Here is a 21,464-nt window from a genome sequence, read left to right as displayed (position 1 = left end):
TTGAGGAATGGGATAGACAAGGTCCCTCTTCTCTATTGCTTGTCTCACCTGTGTGAGGAAGGAGATAGACGAGGTCCCTCTTCTCTATTGCTTGTCTCACCTGTGTGAGGAAGGAGATAGACGAGGTCCCTCTTCTCTATTGCTTGTCTCACCTGTGTGAGGAAGTAGATAAGATGAGGTCCCTCTTCTCTATTGCTTGTCTCACCTGTTTGAGGAATGGGATAGATGAGATCTCTCTTCTCTATTGCTTGTCTCACCTGTGTGAGGAATGGGATAGACAAGGTCCCTCTTCTCTATTGCTTGATGTGCAAGTATGTCAGACGGTCGATGTACACAAAAATGGGGATTAACAAATAGGATTAGCATCTTATAAATAACAGCAATTAAGTGTTTCAAGGCATAAAGATGTCATGGCTCCAGGGTAATGAGCCTTTGCAATTAAATGTTCTTCAGACAATGGGTGTCGTAAATCAGTCGCTATGACAACTTCCATCCATTACGTGAAGCTTGGACCCCAAGCTTACATGAGTCCAAATTGATATGTGTGAACTTTTTCACCAACGAAAACAACCTTGCAAATGTGAACAAAATCAGTTACATGAAATCCTTATGCAGCAAATATATCTATGCAATGACAGTATGAAAGTGATCATCTAGCCATTTTTATTTAGTGCCAGTTTGAAAACTAACGAGGTGATCTTTGTAATGTGCAATTTCACTACAAGGTAATTACTGCTTTGCACAGATTCAATAAATATATCACTGAAGGTTCTTTGAATTCAGGAGTCTAGTTTGGCAGTGCGACTCAGTACCGAATAATGTTAATGAGTAATGTCATAAAAAGTACAAATTAAACATCTCAGCAAATATTTCGCATAAAGAAATTTGAAACCAGGAGTCTAGCTTTACCGCGTGACTCAAACGGTACTTGTGGGTACTATTGCCCTTTTAAGTACAATGGGTGCTCTTCCCTTGTTAATTGCAAAGGCTCATTACCCTGGAGCCATGACATCTTTATGTTCTTCAGACAATGGGTGTCGTAAATCAGTCGCTTTGACCATATACTTGGTCTTGTTCTCTATTGTTGTGATGGTATCTTCATTGCCTCTTACCCATTGAGGTATGGCTACAGGTGATTCCTTCATTGTGATTTGCTAGTTCAGTTGTCCTATTGTATTCATTGTTTGCAAAGAGGTCGATAGCAATTTACCGTGATATCAATGTGACATGATAAATATTTACTGCGATAACATTTTATTGCTTTAAATCAATGATGATGCCATCGCCCATTGTTCATGAGATCATAGATATTTTGTGTGACATCTTTCCAGCAGTACACTAATGAGCTGACCACATTCTCCCACAGCTCATCAGACAAAAGACTGAGGCAATATTGAGACTAGCCTTCTCACAACTCAAAATTATGGATTACTTTTGAAAATAAATACTTTCAGGACACATAATTTGCATTCCCTTGTGGCTCATGGATTATTCTCTGTATTCCTCCCCCTGCAATGTTTAGTGGCCGAGAGTGATCTGGTAACTCTCACAGATCACATCCAGACTGGGCACAGGATGGTGCTGATGCTGGTGCAGACATCCGGGCTGCTGTGGCAGGCAGGCTTCTTAATAGAAGTCTGAATAGATTCATTATCAATAAGCTGCATCTATATGTATACAATCCTTTGAAGAAAGAATTTGTCCAACATCATCAAAGTTTTGATCAACAGAATCAGTGCATTGTCAGTGGAACCTACAGGCTACATGAGTATGAATTGTGTTAAGTTAGACCATTGTCTTGTTGTAGGCCATTGTCTTGTTGTAGGCCGATGTCTTGGTGTAGGCCATTGTCTTGCTGTAGGCCATTGTCTTGTTGTAGGCCATTGTCTTGTTGTAGGCCATTGCCTTGCTGTAGGCCATTGTCTTGATGTAGGCCATTGTCTTGTTGTAGGCCATTGTCTTGTTTTAGGCCATTGTAGGTTGTAGGCCATTGTCTTGTTGTAGGCCATTGTCTTGTCGTAGGCCATTGTCTTGATGTAGGCCATTGTCTTGTTATAGGATTGTTTTGTTGTAGGGCATTGTCTTGATGTAGGCAATAGTCTTGATGTAGGCCATTGTTATGTTGTAGGCCATTGCCTTGTTGTAGACCATTGTCTTGATGTAGGACATTGTCTTGATGTAGGCCATTGTCTTGTTGTAGGCCATTGTCTTGATGTAGGAATTGTCTTGTTGTAGGGCATTGTCTTGATATAGGCAATAGTCTTGATGTAGGCCATTGTCATGTTGTAGGCCATTGCCTTGTTGTAGACCATTGTCTTGATGTAGGCCATTGTCTTGATGTAGGCCATTGTCTTGTTGTAGGCCATTGTCTTGATGTAGACCATTGTCTTGATGTAGGACATTGTCTTGATGTAGGACATTGTCTTGATATAGGCCATTGTCTTGTTGTAGGCCATTGTCTTGATGTAGACCATTGTCTTGATGTAGGACATTGTCTTGATGTAGGACATTGTCATGTTGTAGGCCATTGTCTTGATGTAGGACATTGTCTTGATGTAGGACATTGTCTTGTTGTAGGACATTGTCTTGTTGTAGGCCATTGTCTTGTTGTAGGCCATTGTCTTGATGTAGACCATTGTCTTGATGTAGGACATTGTCTTGATGTAGGCCATTGTCTTGTTGTAGGCCATTGTCTTGATGTAGGACATTGTCTTGATGTAGGCCATTGTCTTGATGTAGGCCATTGTCTTGTTGTAGGCCATTGTCTTGATGTAGGCCATTGTCTTGATGTAGGACATTGTCTTGATGTAGGACATTGTCTTGATGTAGGCCATTGTCTTGTTGTAGGCCATTGTCTTGATGTAGGAATTGTCTTGTTGTAGGGCATTGTCTTTTTGTAGCCAAAGTATTGTGGTGTATTAGTATTGGGGTGTATTTGTGTGATTGTGTAAAACTAATGTGTATTAGTATCATGGACGATTATTTAAGCTATACTATGAAGTGTCTACTGTAAGTATTGTAGACAAACAAGGGGATAAGTATGTTAATAAACGATAGAAATGCTTACTCCTGCCATGTGGGACTTGGCCTCATCTCGTGAGTGTGTGTCTGAGTGAGATCAGATTCATCAAGTACAAGAGTAATGGGTTTTATATGCATCTTAAATTGAGGAGTGCTCTGTACACGTCCCTGGTGATATAGGGCCCCTCATTGGTAGTGAGTAGTGTTACACTGTTGTGTAGTGAGTAGTGTTACACTGTTGTGTAGTGAGTAGTGTTACACTGTTGTGTAGTGAGTAGTGTTACACTGTTGTGTAGTGAGTAGTGTTATACTGTTGTGTAGTGAGTGGTGTTATACTGTTGTGTAGTGAGTGGTGTTATACTGTTGTGTAGTGAGTAGTGTTATACTGTTGTGTTGTGAGTGGTGTTATACTGTTGTGTAGTGAGTGGTGTTACAATGTTGTGTAGTGAGTAGTGTTATACTGTTGTGTAGTGAGTGGTGTTACAATGTTGTGTAGTGAGTGGTGTTACAATGTTGTGTAGTGAGTAGTGTTATACTGTTGTGTAGTGAGTGGTGTTAAACTGTTGTGTAGTGAGTAGTGTTACAATGTTGTGTAGTGAATAGTGTTACACTGTTGTGTAGTGCGTAGTGTTACACTGTTGTTATACTGTTGTGTAGTGAGTGGTGTTATACTGTTGTGTAGTGAGTAGTGTTATACTGTTGTGTTGTGAGTGGTGTTATACTGTTGTGTAGTGAGTGGTGTTACAATGTTGTGTAGTGAGTAGTGTTATACTGTTGTGTAGTGAGTGGTGTTACAATGTTGTGTAGTGAGTGGTGTTACAATGTTGTGTAGTGAGTAGTGTTATACTGTTGTGTAGTGAGTGGTGTTAAACTGTTGTGTAGTGAGTAGTGTTACAATGTTGTGTAGTGAATAGTGTTACACTGTTGTGTAGTGCGTAGTGTTACACTGTTGGGTAGTGAGTAGTGTTACAATGATGTGTAGTGAGTAGTGTTATACTGTTGTGTAGTGAGTTGTGTTACAATGTTGTGTAGTGAATAGTGTTACACTGTTGTGTAGTGCGTAGTGTTACACTGTTGGGTAGTGAGTAGTGTTACAATGATGTGTAGTGAGTAGTGTTATACTGTTTTGCAGTGAGTAGTGTTACAATGTTGTGTAGTGAATAGTGTTACACTGTTGTGTAGTGCGTAGTGTTACACTGTTGGGTAGTGAGTAGTGTTACAATGATGTGTAGTGAGTAGTGTTACAATGATGTGTAGTGAGTAGTGTTACAATGATGTGTAGTGAGTAGTGTTACAATGTTGGGTAGTGAGTTGTGTTACAATGTTGTGTAGTGAGTAGTGTTACACTGTTGGGTAGCAAGTAGTGTTACAATGATGTGTTGTGAGTAGTGTTACAATGTTGGGTAGTGAGTTGTGTTACAATGTTGTGTAGTGAGTGGTGTTACAATGTTGTGTAGTGAGTAGTGTTACAATGATGTGTAGTGAGTAGTGTTATACTGTTGGGTAGTGAGTTGTGTTACAATGTTGTGTAGTGAGTGGTGTTACAATGATGTGTAGTGAGTAGTGTTACAATGATGTGTAGTGAGTAGTGTTATACTGTTGGGTAGTGAGTTGTGTTACAATGTTGTGTAGTGAGTGGTGTTACAATGATGTGTAGTGAGTAGTGTTACAATGTTGTGTAGTGAGTTGTGTTACAATGTTGGGTAGTGAGTGGTGTTACAATGTTGTGTAGTGAGTTGTGTTACAATGTTGGGTAGTGAGTGGTGTTACAATGTTGGGTAGTGAGTGGTGTTACAATGTTGTGTAGTGAGTGGTGTTACAATGATGTGTAGTGAGTAGTGTTACAATGATGTGTAGTGAGTAGTGTTATACTGTTGGGTAGTGAGTTGTGTTACAATGTTGTGTAGTGAGTGGTGTTACAATGATGTGTAGTGAGTAGTGTTACAATGTTGTGTAGTGAGTTGTGTTACAATGTTGGGTAGTGAGTGGTGTTACAATGTTGTGTAGTGAGTTGTGTTACAATGTTGGGTAGTGAGTGGTGTTACAATGTTGGGTAGTGAGTGGTGTTACAATGTTGGGTAGTGAGTGGTGTTACAATGTTGTGTAGTGAGTGGTGTTACAATGTTGTGTAGTGAGTTGTGTTACAATGTTGGGTAGTGAGTGGTTTTACAATGTTGTGTAGTGAGTGGTGTTACAATGATGATGATGTGTAGTGAGTAGTGTTACAATGATGTGTAGTGAGTAGTGTTATACTGTTGGGTAGTGAGTGGTGTTACAATGATGTGTAGTGAGAAGTGTTACAATGTTGTGTTGTGAGTTCTGTTACAATGTTGTGTAGTGAGTTGTGTTTCAATGTTGGGTAGTGAGTGGTATTACAATGTTGGGTAGTGAGTGGTTTTACAATGTTGTGTAGTGAGTGGTGTTACAATGATGATGATGTGTAGTGAGTAGTGTTACAATGATGTGTAGTGAGTAGTGTTATACTGTTGGGTAGTGAGTGGTGTTACAATGATGTGTAGTGAGAAGTGTTACAATGTTGTGTTGTGAGTTCTGTTACAATGTTGTGTAGTGAGTTGTGTTTCAATGTTGGGTAGTGAGTGGTATTACAATGTTGTGTAGTGAGTGGTGTTACAATGATGTGCAGTCAGTAGTGTTACAATGATGTGTAGTGAGTAGTGTTATACTGTTGGGTAGTGAGTAGTGTTACAATGTTGGGTAGTGAGCTGTGTTACACTGTTGTGCAGTGAGTAGTGTTACAATGTTGTGTAGTGAGTAGTGTTACACTGTTGTGTAGTGAGTGGTGTTACACTCTTGTGTAGTGAGTAGTGTTACAATGTTGTGTTGTGAGTTCTGTTACAATGTTGTGTTGTGAGTGGTGTTACACTGTTGTGTTGTGAGTAGTGTTACACTGTTGTGTAGTGAGTAGTGTTACAATGTTGTGTTGTGAGTAGTGTTACACTGTTGTGTAGTGAGTAGTGTTACAATGTTGTGTTGTGAGTAGTGTTACACTGTTGTGTAGTGAGTAGTGTTACAATGTTGTGTAGTGAGTTGTGTTACAATGTTGTGTAGTGAGTAGTGTTACACTGTTGTGTAGTGAGTGGTGTTACACTCTTGTGTAGTGAGTAGTGTTACAATGTTGTGTTGTGAGTTCTGTTACAATGTTGTGTTGTGAGTGGTGTTACACTCTTGTGTAGTGAGTGGTGTTACACTCTTGTGTAGTGAGTAGTGTTACAATGTTGTGTTGTGAGTGGTGTTACAATGTTGTGTAGTGAGTTGTGTTACAATGCTGTTTTGCTGGAATTGTTGCTGTTGTGTTGCTGGTATAAACTGCCAGCATTGTATGGAAAGTATATAAACCTCCTTGGATAAGGCTATTGTAGGAACATTTAAACTCATCAGAGTAGTATCTGTTTTCGTATGTTTTACCTCTGCCACCTAACAAAGCAGGCTTAACTATTGCCAGCCAGTTGGTATGGAAACTTCCTGTGTGTGTATTTCCTCCATAGAATCCACTGAAACTTGATATTTGCTGTGAGAATCCAAGACATGTTACCAGCCAGTGGTCGTCCTCCTCTGTATAGACGGAGCACCTCCAAAGGTCATGGAAAAAATGCTCTTGAGAATGTTCAAAGATATTTTAAAAGAAAATTAGAAATCTCAAATTTGGAATCACATCACCATGCATAGACGTTGACATTTCCTTCACAACATCCATTATATCAGAGTTTTCATTCTTTACATGCTGTACGATCAATATTGCTACTTTGTTCCCTGTGAAACCAAATCAGGATACTGTGGTACAAAAGTTAATGGTCTAATTAAAAACATCAGTGCCTTAGGAGTGTTCCTGCTTGGTGGGGGTATTGTACCCTGATGTACAATCACTGGCTTGTCTGGTCCAGACTCAGTGATTTGCAGCCCGCTGTCACATGGCTTGAAATGGCTGAGTGCAGCATTAAACAACAATGCAAGCATACATACACAATGTGGCGAGCATACAGGTCATGTCATACAGGGCCACTACCTACATTCAGGGCCACTATCTATGTTCAGGGCCACTCCCTACATTCAGGACCACTATCTACATTCAGGGCCACTATCAACATTCAGGGCCACTACCTACATTCAGGGCCACTATCTATGTTCAGGGCCACTACCTACATACAGGGCCACTACCTACATTCAGGGCCACTATCTATGTTCAGGGCCACTACCTACATTCAGGGCCACTATCTATATTCAGGGCCACTATCAACATTCAGGGCCACTATCTACATTCAGGGCCACTACCTACATTCAGGTCCACTACCAACATTCAGGGCCACTATCAACATTCAGGGCCACTATCAACATTCAGGGCCACTACCTACATTCAGGGCCACTACCTACATTTAGGGCTACTACCTACATTCAGGGCCACTACCTACATTCAGGGCCACTACCTACATTCAGGGCCACTATCAACATTCAGGGCCTATACCTACATTCAGGGCCACTATCAACATTCAGGGCCACTACCTACATTCAGGGCCACTATCTACATTCAGGGCCACTACCTACATTCAGGGCCACTACCTACATTCAGGGCCACTATCAACATTCAGGGCCACTACCTACATTCAGGGCCATTATCAACATTCAGGGCCACTATCAACATTCAGGGCCACTACCTACATTCAGGGCCATTATCAACATTCAGGGCCACTATCTACATTCAGGGCCACTACCTACATTCAGGGCCATTATCAACATTCAGGGCCACTATCAACATTCAGGGCCACTACCTACATTCAGGGCCATTATCAACATTCAGGGCCACTACCTACATTCAGGGCCACTATCAATATTCAGGGCCACCTTCTGAACATGGAACAGTTGATGTCAGCATATCTCAAGCAGAAGTCTACTTTCCCAGAATCACCTCTTGTGTTCTGACTGATTCCACATTGTCTAGCTACGGAGAGAATGAGTGAGTTTGGTTTATGAGAACATTTCCAGTTATTGCATGTCCAGGGATTGTGACTGAGTTGGGTTTAACACAGTGATGTCTGTGTGATAGCTGAGGGTGTGCATGCTGGAGACGAGGGACATTATCCCGGATATCGCTCACTGGCATGGAGTGAGCAAGGTGGACCCTTGTTATGGAAACTCTACTTGATGATGTTGAGATTTCATGTGATTCTGTAACACAGGTCATGGATAATAAGGATATATACAAGATGTAGATTACAGAATTGTAACAGAAAGATGTGGTGTAAAAGGAGTACATAATAGCATGCCTTAAAAGTTTAGAATCACAGACGTTGGAACTAAGTTAGCTTACTACTGCTCGATGTCTGAAAACAATCTAACTTGTTCTGTATGGCTTACAGTACTGCAACACTTTATTAGTTTCTAAGCACCCAGTGCACTTATTACAGAAAATACAGAATGTCAAAGTTGATCTTATTAATACTCTTTGACCTGTGTGTCTGTGTTCAGTCTTTATGCATCTTGCTAGCTCAGTCATTCACGATATACTCGTAATAACATTTTGACAGAAGCCGTGTATAAGTATGTATCGACTGGTAACAAATGAATAAATGAATAATAGATAGATAACTTTTGAAAGTTTCTTCTTCCCTGTGACATTTGAACATGAATTGCCCCCTGGAGCCACATCTTGGAGCACTTGCCGACTGCCACAGTTGATGTGATGGGTGTCTGACTTGGGTCTGACTGTGGCACAGCATGCCAAGGAGACACTTCTATCTTTGGAGACACTATACACTATTCTATGAAGAATGATGAAAATCAATGAAGTATTCCAGACAAATATCATGTGAGAAAGCATCTTTGCCAATATTGTTTGATATAATGCCCAGTGACCTGTATGCTTGATGACCTTGATGTCTCCCTGCCCGGACTGCATTGTATGTCACCCAAGTAACTCCCCAGACCAGACCCCTGCTCCCCAGACCGGAGTCACCCAGACAAGACCAGACCCCCACCCTTCAGACCGGACTCACCCAGATAAGACCTGACCCCCCCTCCCCAGACCGGACTCACCGAGATAAGACCTGACCCCCGCTCCCCAGACCGGAGTCACCTAAACAAGACCAGACCCCCACCCCCCAGACCAGGCTCACCCAGATAAGACCTGACCCCCGCTCCCCAGACCGGAGTCACCTAAACAAGACGAGAACCCAACCCTCCAGACCGGACTCACCCAGATAAGACCTGACCCCCACTCCCCAGACCGGAGTCACCTAAACAAGACCAGACCCCCACCCCCCAGACCGGACTCACCCAGATAAGACCTGACCCCCGCTCCCCAGACCGGAGTCACCTAAACAAGACAAGAACCCAACCCTCCAGACCAGGCTCACCCAGATAAGACCAGACCCCCACTCCCCAGACCGGAGTCACCTAAACAAGACCAGACCCCCACCCCCCAGACTGGACTCACCCAGATAAGACCAGACCCCCACTCCCCAGACTGGAGTCACCTAAACAAGACCAGAACCCCACCATCCAGACCAGACTCATCTAGACAAGACCAGACCCCGCCCCCTACCAGGCCCACCCAAACCAGACCCCGCGCCAAGATCAGACGAACCTCAGACCAGACTCTCCCAGACCTGCCCCGACACACCTGCCCCACCCCCCTCCCCTCAAACCAGAGTCCCCAGATCCAACTATTGATGAATTTGACAAGGTGAGGCTGGAGTCAGACACTGCCTATCAGCCAGGATGGCCTGTGGTGTAAGGAAACACTCCCGTAATTAATTAATTCATTCTGTATATGTCCACCAGGCTGACCGAGGAGGTTTCCCTAAGGTATTGACTGGATGCAGAATAAATTCAATATGGACTTGTAATTACGTATCTATCTTCGATATAATTGACAGATATTTATTTGATTTATCTTATAAGTCTGGCAATAGAGCAATTCTCTGCTTTTTATGCAGACCATTTATTGAATCCCTAGATAGGAACTGGCCAGAAATAAAAATTCACCATGAATAACAAGAATGGCTGAGTGGACACAGTTAGACATGATTGCACTTCTTCTTGCCTCAAGTTAATAAAGAAGAACTTGCAGAAAATAGTTGAAGTGATTGAAGAATACGTTACAGCTCCATGTCTCCGGGGTCACCGGTTCCTTAATCTAGAGAGTCTCATCCTGCCTCTGCAGAGTTCATTTCGAGATTGGGAAAAAAACAACCTACAGGCAGTGGTGAGAAGCCCATGTTACCTTCACAACATGAATAATATAAATATATAGACCATAGTAAAGTGGAGCTAGTAACATGCAAACAGATCAGATTCATGTAGACAGCTGTTACCAGACCTAGCAGTGATGTCACATACCACCTCACCCATCACCTACAGATCAGACCTAGCAGTGATGCCATATACCACCTCACAACCTACAGATCAGACCTAGCTGTGATGTCATATACCACCTCACCCATCACCTACAGATCAGACCTAGCTGTGATGCCATATACCACCTCACCCATCACCGACAGATTAGACCTAGCTGTGATGTCATATACCACCTCACCCATCACCTACAGATCAGACCTAGCTGTGATGTCATATACCACCTCCCCCATCACCTACAGATTAGACCTAGCTGTGATGCCATATACCACCTCACCCATCACCTACAGATCAGACCTAGCTGTGATGCCATATACCACCTCACCCATCACCTACAGATCAGACCTAGCTGGGATCTCACACATCACCTCCCCCATCACCTACAGATTAGACCTAACTGTGATGTCATATACCACCTCACCAATCACCTACAGATCAGACTTAGCTGTGATGCCATATACCACCTCCCCCATCACCTACAGATTAGACCTAACTGTGATGTCACATACCACTCCCCATACTCTGCTACAGTTGAGACCTAGCTTTGATGTCATATACCACTCCCCCATCACCTACAGATCAGACCTAGCTGTGATAACACATACCACCTTCCCCATCACCTACAGATCAGACCTAGCTGTGATGTCACACACCACCTCCCCCATCACCTACAGATTAGACCTAACTGTGATATCATATACCACTTCCCCATCACCTACAGATCAAACCTAGCTGTGATGTCATATACCACCTCCCCCATCACCTACAGATTAGACCTAGATGTGATGTCATATACCACCTCACCCATCACCTACAGATCAGACCTAGCTGTGATGTCACATACCACTCCCCATAATCTGCTACAGTTGAGTGAGTGAGTGAGTGAGTATGGTTTGACGCCGCTTTTAGCAATATTCCAGCAATATCACGGCGGGGGACACCAGAAATGGGCTTCACACATTGTACCCATGTCGGGAATCGAACCCGGGTCTTCAGCGTGACGAGCGAACGCTTTAACCACTAGGCTACCCGACCGCCCCGCTACAGTTGAGACCTAGCTTTGATGTCATATACCACTCCCCCATCATCTACAGATCAGACCTAGCTTTGATGTCATATACCACTCCCCCATCACCTTCAGATCAGACCTAGCTTTGATGTCATATACCACCTCCCCATAATCTGCTACAGTTGAGACCTAGCTGTGATGTCACACACCACCTCCCCATAATCTGCTACAGTTGAGACCTAGCTTGGATGTCATATACCACTCCCCCATCACCTACAGATCAGACCTAGTTGTGATGTCATATACCACTCCCCCATCACCTTCAGATCAGACCTAGTTGTGATGTCATATACCACTCCCCCATCACCTTCAGATCAGACCTAGCTGTGATGTTATATACCACTCCCCCATCACCTACAGATCAGACCTAGCTGTGATAACACATACCACCTCACCCATCACCTACAGATTAGACCTAGCTGTGATGTCATATACCACTCCCCCATCACCTTCAGATCAGACCTAGCTGTGATGTTATATACCACTCCCCCATCACCTACAGATCAGACCTAGCTGTGATAACACATACCACCTCACCCATCACCTACAGATCAGACCTAGCTGTGATAACACATCCCACCTTCCCCATCACCTACAGATCAGACCTACTAAGCTGTGATAACACATACCACCTCACCTTTGACCTACAGATCAGACCTAGCTGTGATGCCATATACCACCTCACCCATCACCTACAGATTAGACCTAGCTGTGATTTTGTAAACCACCTCCCCATAACTCTGCTACAGATCACAACAGCTGCTGTCTGTTCCTCATTTTGAAGTCGTATATGTTGAGCATCAGTGGAAAGCCAGCAATGTGGCAGCAATTAGTCCAAATGTTCTGAGTAAACATGTTAACTACCTGAAGTCTATTTCCCGTTACATGACTCAAGGGCAGTTGTTGCATATGTTACAATGACAAGAAACATATCCCTGGGAACTGTAACTAGTGTCTGCGTCTGTTTGTCTGACTGTCTGTCTGTCTGTTTGCCTGTAGTGTGTGCGTCTGTTTGTCTGACTGTCTGTTTGCCTGTCAGTGTGTGTGTCTGTCTGTCTTTGTGTCTGTGTGTCTGTATGTGCATCTGTTTGTCTGTCTGTCTGTCTGTTTGCCTGTAGTGTCTGCGTCTGTTTGTCTGACTGTCTGTTTGCCTGTCAGTGTGTGTGTCTGTCTGTCTTTGTGTCTGTGTGTCTGTATGTGCATCTGTTTGTCTGACTGTCTGTCTGTCTGTTTGCCTGTAGTGTCTGCGTCTGTTTGTCTGACTGTCTGTTTACCTGTCAGTGTGTGTGTCTGTCTGTCTTTGTGTCTGTGTGTCTGTATGTGCATCTGTTTGTCTGTCTGTCTGTCTGTCTGTTTGCCTGTACTGTGTGCGTCTGTTTGTCTGACTGTCTGTTTGCCTGTCAGTGTGTGTGTCTGTCTGTCTTTGTGTCTGTGTGTCTGTATGTGCATCTGTTTGTCTGACTGTCTGTCTGTCTGTTTGCCTGTAGTGTCTGCGTCTGTTTGTCTGACTGTCTGTTTGCCTGTCAGTGTGTGTGTCTGTCTGTCTTTGTGTCTGTGTGTCTGTATGTGCATCTGTTTGTCTGTCTGTCTGTCTGTCTGTCTGTTTGCCTGTAGTGTGTGTGTCTGTTTGTCTGACTGTCTGTCTGTCTGTTTGCCTGTCAGTGTGTGTGTCTGTCTGTCTTTGTGTCTGTGTGTCTGTATGTGCATCTGTTTGTCTGACTGTCTGTCTGTCTGTTTGCCTGTAGTGTGTGCATCTGTTTGTCTGACTGTCTGTTTGCCTGTCAGTGTGTGTGTCTGTCTGTCTTTGTGTCTGTGTGTCTGTGTGTCTGTATGTGCATCTGTTTGTCTGACTGTCTGTCTGTCTGTTTGCCTGTAGTGTCTGCGTCTGTTTGTCTGACTGTCTGTTTGCCTGTCAGTGTGTGTGTCTGTCTGTCTTTGTGTCTGTGTGTCTGTATGTGCATCTGTTTGTCTGTCTGTCTGTCTGTTTGCCTGTAGTGTGTGTGTCTGTTTGTCTGACTGTCTGTCTGTCTGTTTGCCTGTCAGTGTGTGTGTCTGTCTGTCTTTGTGTCTGTGTGTCTGTATGTGCATCTGTTTGTCTGACTGTCTGTCTGTCTGTTTGCCTGTAGTGTGTGCATCTGTTTGTCTGACTGTCTGTTTGCCTGTCAGTGTGTGTGTCTGTCTGTCTTTGTGTCTGTGTGTCTGTGTGTCTGTATGTGCATCTGTTTGTCTGACTGTCTGTTTGCCTGTCAGTGTGTGTGTCTGTCTGTCTTTGTGTCTGTGTGTCTGTATGTACATCTGTTTGTCTGACTGTCTGTCTGTTTACCTGTCAGTGTGTGTGTCTGTCTGTCTTTGTGTCTGTGTGTCTCTATGTGCATCTGTTTGTCTGACTGTCTGTCTGTCTGTTTGCCTGTAGTGTGTGTGTCTGTCTGTCTTTGTGTCTGTGTGTCTGTATGTGCATCTGTTTGTCTGACTGTCTGTCTGTCTGTTTGCCTGTACTGTGTGCGTCTGTTTGTCTGACTGTCTGTTTGCCTGTCAGTGTGTGTGTCTGTCTGTCTTTGTGTCTGTGTGTCTGTATGTGCATCTGTTTGTCTGTCTGTCAGTCTGTCTGTTTGCCTGTCAGTGTGTGTGTGTGTCAGTGTTTGTCCAGGGTTAGAAACTATTAGTGGCATCATGCTGAGGGCACACCTAACACTGTGATGGCATGGTGAATTCCTTCCCTGCGTGCCCCTTTGGTACACTTAATTTATCAATGAAAGTGACTGACGAGTATTTCTGTTGATAATCATGACTTGTATGCAAAAATATTTTTTACAAATATGTGCAAAAACAAATTGAATTGCCTTTCTGGAAAACGATGATCAACACGATTGAACTCTTTCAACACCGAGTCCCCAGACACTGCAGGCAGGTAGACTGGCCAAGCCCTAGTCACGTCAAAATAGTATTTAACTTAATGAACTTACCTGTCATATCATTCATTTATTACATTTGTCACATTTCACAATGTCTGAAATACATATTTTATTTCAATTTATTATTTTTTATCAATAGCTTAAAAGATTATTCACTAGATCTATTTCCCGTAAAGTTATTGAAAATTCAATTCTCGGACACACACTTTGACAATGGGTTCACATCGAATAAGTCAAAGAGCAAAATAAAAACGTATCCATCAAATCTTTAAATATATTATACAAAGTAATAAATAAAATCAACAAAAATATACATAAAAGTTGTCAAACTTACATCTAATACACACCATATACCAGTATATACCCGTATATTCCAGTATACCATATACATATGTATATGTACCAGCATATGGTCTCTGGTTATTATTTTCATCTTTTCGTGTGGTTGCGTGGATTGTGAGTCAAATGACATCTGGACTTTTGCCGCCTCGAATCCTCCGCACGGACAATGTTTATGCCAAAATGATATGCATGAAAAGTCTTTGTCACAGCTCGTAACCTGCCACAATACATTCACGAAGTTCATATCTTTAATATAGATCGTGATTTCCTGCTTAAAACGTTCAGAATAACACGATTTGACAAAAGCCTTTCGTCAAAATCTGAAATTCATTATACTCGAGGACCGTATCATAGCTGTAATTTGATTGGCTGCCTTAAGTCACATGCTCAAATTTGACCAATAACGAATCTTGTTGCCAATAAAATCGCATGTTACAGTCATGTAAAGACTCTAGACGAGTTGAATCATGTAGATGACAAAATAAGCCTTGTAGATAATGGTGTGTCACATGGCACGTATTATTCATGAGAAGCTTCGAAAACAGAGATATTTCTTCATGCTTCTGAGTTGACAGCCGCTGTTATCGGGAAAATGATGATGACAGACCTTATTTGTAATTCTTTTTAAATAATTTTCTGATTACGTAAACTATAAAAATAAAAAAAACATATAGGTAGATCGAAGTGGATTTTATGAAATCTTATATTTGCCGAAAATCATCAAAGTTGTGCTTCCTTTAGTTGTAAATACATTATTTAAATAATGTGATAAACATAACTTTCCTGTGTATAAATAGTAGGATTAGACCTTTCAAATGGTGTATAACATGTAGTAGCAAAGATGTTTTACAAGCAAATAGGCTGAAATCCCAGACACTGTCAAAGTTGATGACTGTGGCTCAGTGCATACGGGGGGAGGAGGGGGGTGGAGAAGAACCACACACTGGGGAAGAGGGGGGTGGGGAAGAACCACACACTATGGACACAGAACAGCTACAACTGTAACTGACAAGTGCACAGCTACTACCAGTTGTAAACAGAAGCTCTTAAATCTTGAGACCATTATAATTGGTATTGCAGTACTTAACTAAGATTCAAAGGCAACAAGTAACCAGAAAGGAGTTACTTGAGTGATGTGTGAATTTTCGGAATGGTCATTCATTCTAAGTATAATTTGACATGAATAAAGACAATGACAGTCACTTGACTTGTATTTTAATTATGATTAACCATTAAAACAGTTTAGAAGCCATTCATGTATTTCCTGGCACACCATAACATGTGATGGCACACTTAATTTGGCATAACTGTGCCCATTGGCACACTTGAAATAAATTTAATTTCGATCCCTGGTGTCTGTCTGTCTGTCTGTCTGTCTGTCTGTGTGTCTGTCTGTGGTGTACTTTCATATAACATATAACAAGGCAAATGGGCGTAGATGACATACTATGTGTGAACTGTAATGTGTGCTGCAGTGAAGAGGTCATGTAAACTGTTGTACTATGTGTGAACTGTAATGTGTGCTGCAGTGAAGAGGTCATGTAAACTGTTGTACTATGTGTGAACTGTAATGTGTGCTGCAGTGAAGAGGTCATGTAAACTGTTGTACTATGTGTGAAGGTCATGTAAACTGTTGTACTATGTGTGAACTGTAATGTGTGCTGCAGTGAAGAGGTCATGTAAACTGTTGTACTATGTGTGAACTGTAATGTGTGCTGCAGTGAAGAGGTCATGTAAACTGTTGTACTATGTGTGAAGGTCATGTAAACTGTTGTACTATGTGTGAACTGTAATGTGTGCTGCAGTGAAGAGGTCATGTAGACTGTTGTACTATGTGTGAACTGTAATGTGTGCTGCAGTGAAGAGGTCATGTAAACTGTTGTACTATGTGTGAACTGTAATGTGTGCTGTAGTGAAGAGGTCATGTAAACTGTTGTACTATGTGTGAACTGTAATGTGTGCTGCAGTGAAGAGGTCATGTAAACTGTTGTACTATGTGTGAACTGTAATGTGTGCTGCAGTGAAGAGGTCATGTAAACTGTTGTACTATGTGTGAACTGTAATGTGTGCTGTAGTGAAGAGGTCATGTAAACTGTTGTACTATGTGTGAACTGTAATGTGTGCTGTAGTGAAGAGGTCATGTAAACTGTTGTACTATGTGTGAACTGTAATGTGTGCTGCAGTGAAGAGGTCATGTAAACTGTTGTACTATGTGTGAACTGTAATGTGTGCTGCAGTGAAGAGGTCATGTAAACTGTTGTACTATGTGTGAACTGTAATGTGTGCTGTAGTGAAGAGGTCATGTAAACTGTTGTACTATGTGTGAACTGTAATGTGTGCTGTAGTGAAGAGGTCATGTAAACTGTTGTACTATGTGTGAACTGTAATGTGTGCTGCAGTGAAGAGGTCATGTAAACTGTTGTACTATGTGTGAACTGTAATGTGTGCTGTAGTGAAGAGGTCATGTAGACTGTTGTACTATGTGTGAAGGTCATGTAGACTGTTGTACTATGTGTGAAGGTCATGTAGACTGTTGTACTATGTGTGAAGGTCATGTAGACTGTTGTACTATGTGTGAAGGTCATGTAGACTGTTGTACTTTGATTACTTCAGGCTTCAAATGACCAGAAACTTGTTTCATGTTTTAATGTTGCTAAGCTGTGTTTAAGCAGCTGGTGCTGAGAATAGAGCATAACTAAAGCAGATATTTTATGAATGCTTCTTTGATGTGCACCATTCCCCTGAACCTGGCTCTGTTTGCTGCTACGTTCCCAGCTACATCAAATATTCTTACCGGTACCAAACATGGCCTGAAACTATGAACTGCCTTGCGCGGGAACAGTGCTGTCTAATACTAACCTGAGGTGTGTATTCTGAGATATCTGAATATACAGTTGGCTGTGGAAGATGTTGGTAGGTTATATGCCACTCAAGGGAGAAGACGAATACAGATAGCCAAACTGGGCACTCTTTGCAGTATTCCCTATTTCTCAGTGCAGTAATGCGTGGATTGCAGGATTTCTTTGCTCCCTATTTCTCTGTGTGCAGGATTTCTTTACTCCCTATTTCCCTGTGTGCAGGATTTCTTTACTCCATATTTCTCTGTGTGCAGGATTTCTTTACTCCATATTTCTCTGTGTGCAGGATTTCGTTACGCCGGGGTACAATACAGCAAGGAGTGCTGGTGCGGAGACAGTTACGGCAAACACGGACACAGCCCGGAGAGTCTATGTGAAGGGAAGTGCTCGGGCGACGCCTCACAGAGGTGCGGTGGCTACCTGACCAGCAAGATCTACAGCACCGGTGTTGGAGGTGAGGGGGAGGGATTATCTGGGTGTATCGGAGGTGAGGGGGAGGGATTATCTGGGTAGTATCGGGGTGAGAGGGAGGGATTATCTGAGTGGTGTTGGAAGGGAGGGGCAGGGATTATCTGGGTGGTGTTGGAGGTGAGGGGGAGGGATTATCTGGGTGTATCGGAGGTGAGGGGGAGGGATTATCTGGGTAGTATCGGAGGTGAGAGGGAGGGGTTATCTGGGTAGTATCGGAGGTGAGAGGGAGGGATTATCTGGGTGGTGTTGGAGGGGAGGGGCAGGGATTATCTGGGTGGTGTTGGAGGAGAGGGGCAGGGATTATTTGGGTGGTGTTGGAGGTGAGAGGGAGGGATTATCTGGGTGGTGTCGGAGGTGAGGTGAGGGATTATCAGGGTATCGGAGGTGAGAGGGAGGGATTATCTGGATGGTGTTGGAGGTGAGGGGGAGGGATTTTCTAGGTGCAGTCGGAGGTGAGAGGGAGGGATTATCTGGATGGTGTTGGAGGTGAGGGGGAGGGATTTTCTGGGTGGTGTCGAAGGTGAGAGGGAGGGATTATCTGGGTGGTGTCGGAGGTGAGAGGGAAGGATTATCTCAGTGGTATCGGAGGTGAGAGGAAGGGATTATCTGGGTGGTGTTGGAGGTGAGAGGGAGGGATTATCTGGGTGGTATCGGAGGTGAGAGGGAGGGATTATCTGGGTGGTGTTGGACTTGAGGGGGAGGGATTATCTGGGTTGTGTCGGAGGTGAGAGGGAGGGATTATCTGGGTGGTGTTGGAGGTGAGAGGGAGGGATTATCTGGGTGGTATCGGAGGTGAGAGGGAGGGATTATCTGGGTGGTGTTGGACTTGAGGGGGAGGGATTATCTGGGTTGTGTCGGAGGTGAGAGGGAGGGATTATCTGGGTGGTGTCGGAAGTGAGGGGAGGAAATTATCTGGGTGGTGTTGGAGGTGAGGGGGAGGGATTATCTAGGTGGTATCGAAGGTGAGGGGGAGGGATTATCTGGGTGGTTGTCTGAGGTGAGAGGGAGGGATTATCTGGGTGGTGTCGGAGGTGAGGGGGAGGGATTATCTGGGTGGTGTTGGAGGTGAGGGGGAGGGATTATCTGGGTGGTGTCGGAGGTGAGGGGGAGGGATTATCTGGGTGGTGTCGGAGGTGAGGGGAGGAAATTATCTGGGTGGTGTTGGAGGTGAGGGGGAGGGATTATCTAGGTGGTATCGAAGGTGAAGGGGAGGGATTATCTGGGTGGTGTTGGAGGTGAGGAGGGGGATTATCTGGTTGGTATTGAAGGTGAGGGGAGGGATTATCTGGGTGGTATTGGAGGTGAGGGATTATCTGGGTGGTGTTGGAGGTGAGGGGGAGGGATTATCTGGGTGGTATCAGAGGTGAGAGGGAGGGATTATCTTGGTGGTGTCGGAGGTGAGGGGGAGGGATTATCTGGGTGGTATCGGAGTTAAGGGAGGGGGGGGGGGTGGTAATCTGGTTGGGGTTGAAGGGAGGTGTCTACTACAGGGGTCCGGAAAATTTAAAATCCCAATCGGACATTTGCATTTAGGCCACGCCCCCTACAAATAGCGTATTTTAGTACAACTTTTCACACGCATTACAAGTTGTTACGTATTCATAATATGATGAATTATTTCAATCTAAATTGTTTAATTCACCGGACAATTAATAACAAATAATATCATTTTAGATATACATGGAAAACATACGTTTGTTTCTGTTATAATAACGATCTGTTAACGTAGTGAACGGTCTAATTAATATTCATGAGTTATATCTGCTCAAGTGTACACGTTGTAACATTTGGATCGAGACTATTATCCCATGTTTGGTTATCACGTGACCTCACGGGAAAAAGGTTTTTTTAAACTAAAGATTAATTAAAAACAAGACAGATAATATAATCATATGATAGCAATAGCTATTTGAATATTTTTTTCATCTGTACTTATTATTGACCATTAAAAAATTTGATGTCGATCGTCACAGAAAGCAAAATGACGGTCAATCAAGATTCAATATACGACTAGCTACTGAAAACAATAAAATCTGCAAATCCTCATTGTATGTCAACCAAGTGAAAGTCGTTAGCCACGACTTACAAAATGATCGTTCAAACTTTGAGGGTTTGGCAGATTCGCTCGACTAATCTGTTGTCACGCTTTTGCTTCTTGTCTGCTTACGTATCGTAGCATTTTGAGGATAATGGTACATCGATGATGCAAGGTATTTATGTACAGTTGTAAACACCTTTCACTCAAATTAACAAGATGTTCTCAGTAATTAATCCTCGATTAATCAGTGTCAACTCAGTTTATTGCCAATTACAGTGATTGACCGATTGGACTATCATGTAGGTACGATGTATTTACAGCAATCAAAACAAACAAAGCTTGTCAGTGTAGATAATCTTCATTGTGTTACAACTGCAGACAGAAACTGCTCAGTCCTAACTGTTGATCATGTCCGGTCAAAATTTAAGAATGTCCGGACAATACTTTTTAAAATGTCCGGACAGAAAAATGTAAATGTCCGGTAAGCAATATTTTAAACCGGACATTTGAGATTCCCAATTGCAATCGGACATGTCCGGCGCATATGACGGTTTCCGGACCCCTGGTCTACTACCATACTGTATTATAGACCACAGGGTCGGTGATGGTTGAGTTGGGAGGAGAGAAGGGTTGGTGAAGGATGGGGATTGATTGGGAGATGGAATGTGAGCAGTGGAGGAGGGTGTGGCTTAGTTTGACATGAGTAACTTGAACAAATTAAGTAGTTTGGATTTTGACATTGAAACTTATATTGTTCTTTAACAAAGCTTGAGCAGTGATATTATCCTGAACTTCCATTTTAACATTTTCTATCATATCCATAAATATTTCCAGAGAAGAAACGTTACCAGGCTCCCCTGGTGCGAGCAGGAAGTAACGAAGCCGACAGCACCGTGAGAATCGTGTTTGTTCTGACTCTGAATGGGCGGCAGGTGCGACAGGTGGTGCGCCTTCTCCGCAACATCTACCATCCCCAACACTACTACTTCCTGCACATAGACAAGGTGAGGGGAACATACCCAGCGCTACAACTTCATGTCACCCGTGAACATCCGGGGTAGAATAGGTCTTTAGCAACCCATGCTTGCTGTTAAAGGTGACAATGCTTGTTGTAAGAGGCGACTAACGTGATCGGGTGGTCAGTCTCGCTGAATTGATTGATGTATGTCATTGTATCCCAATTGCTTGGACCAATGGTCATAATATCAGTCATTGTATTGTCTGGTCCTGACTTGATTATTTACAGCCTGCCGTCATAAAGCTGGAATATTGCTGAGTGTGGCGCTAAACAACAAACGAACAAACAAAACAAACTACTTGATGTGCTTGATGAGGACTCAGTCACATCCTCCTTGGATGTCTTATTCTTCCATTTCAATAAAATA

The 21,464-nt window shown here is 43.1% G+C and overlaps 1 protein-coding gene across 1 annotated transcript in view; it reads left to right on the top strand.

Annotated features, from left to right (window-relative positions):
• Positions 1-21,464, top strand: part of LOC124123108 (xylosyltransferase oxt-like) — a 145,276-nt gene that overhangs the window by 104,484 nt on the left and 19,328 nt on the right. Inside the window, exons 4-5 of the mRNA XM_048392999.1 lie at positions 17,857-18,024; positions 20,914-21,083. Of these exons, the coding sequence (XP_048248956.1) occupies positions 17,857-18,024; positions 20,914-21,083 (338 nt within the window). The remainder of the gene's footprint in view (positions 1-17,856; positions 18,025-20,913; positions 21,084-21,464) is intronic.

This window comes from Haliotis rufescens, unplaced genomic scaffold, assembly GCF_023055435.1.
Source record: "Haliotis rufescens isolate VD_foot unplaced genomic scaffold, xgHalRufe1.0.p SCAF_11, whole genome shotgun sequence".
NCBI lineage: Eukaryota > Metazoa > Mollusca > Gastropoda > Lepetellida > Haliotidae > Haliotis > Haliotis rufescens.
This window is presented reverse-complemented; position numbering and strand designations above follow the sequence as displayed.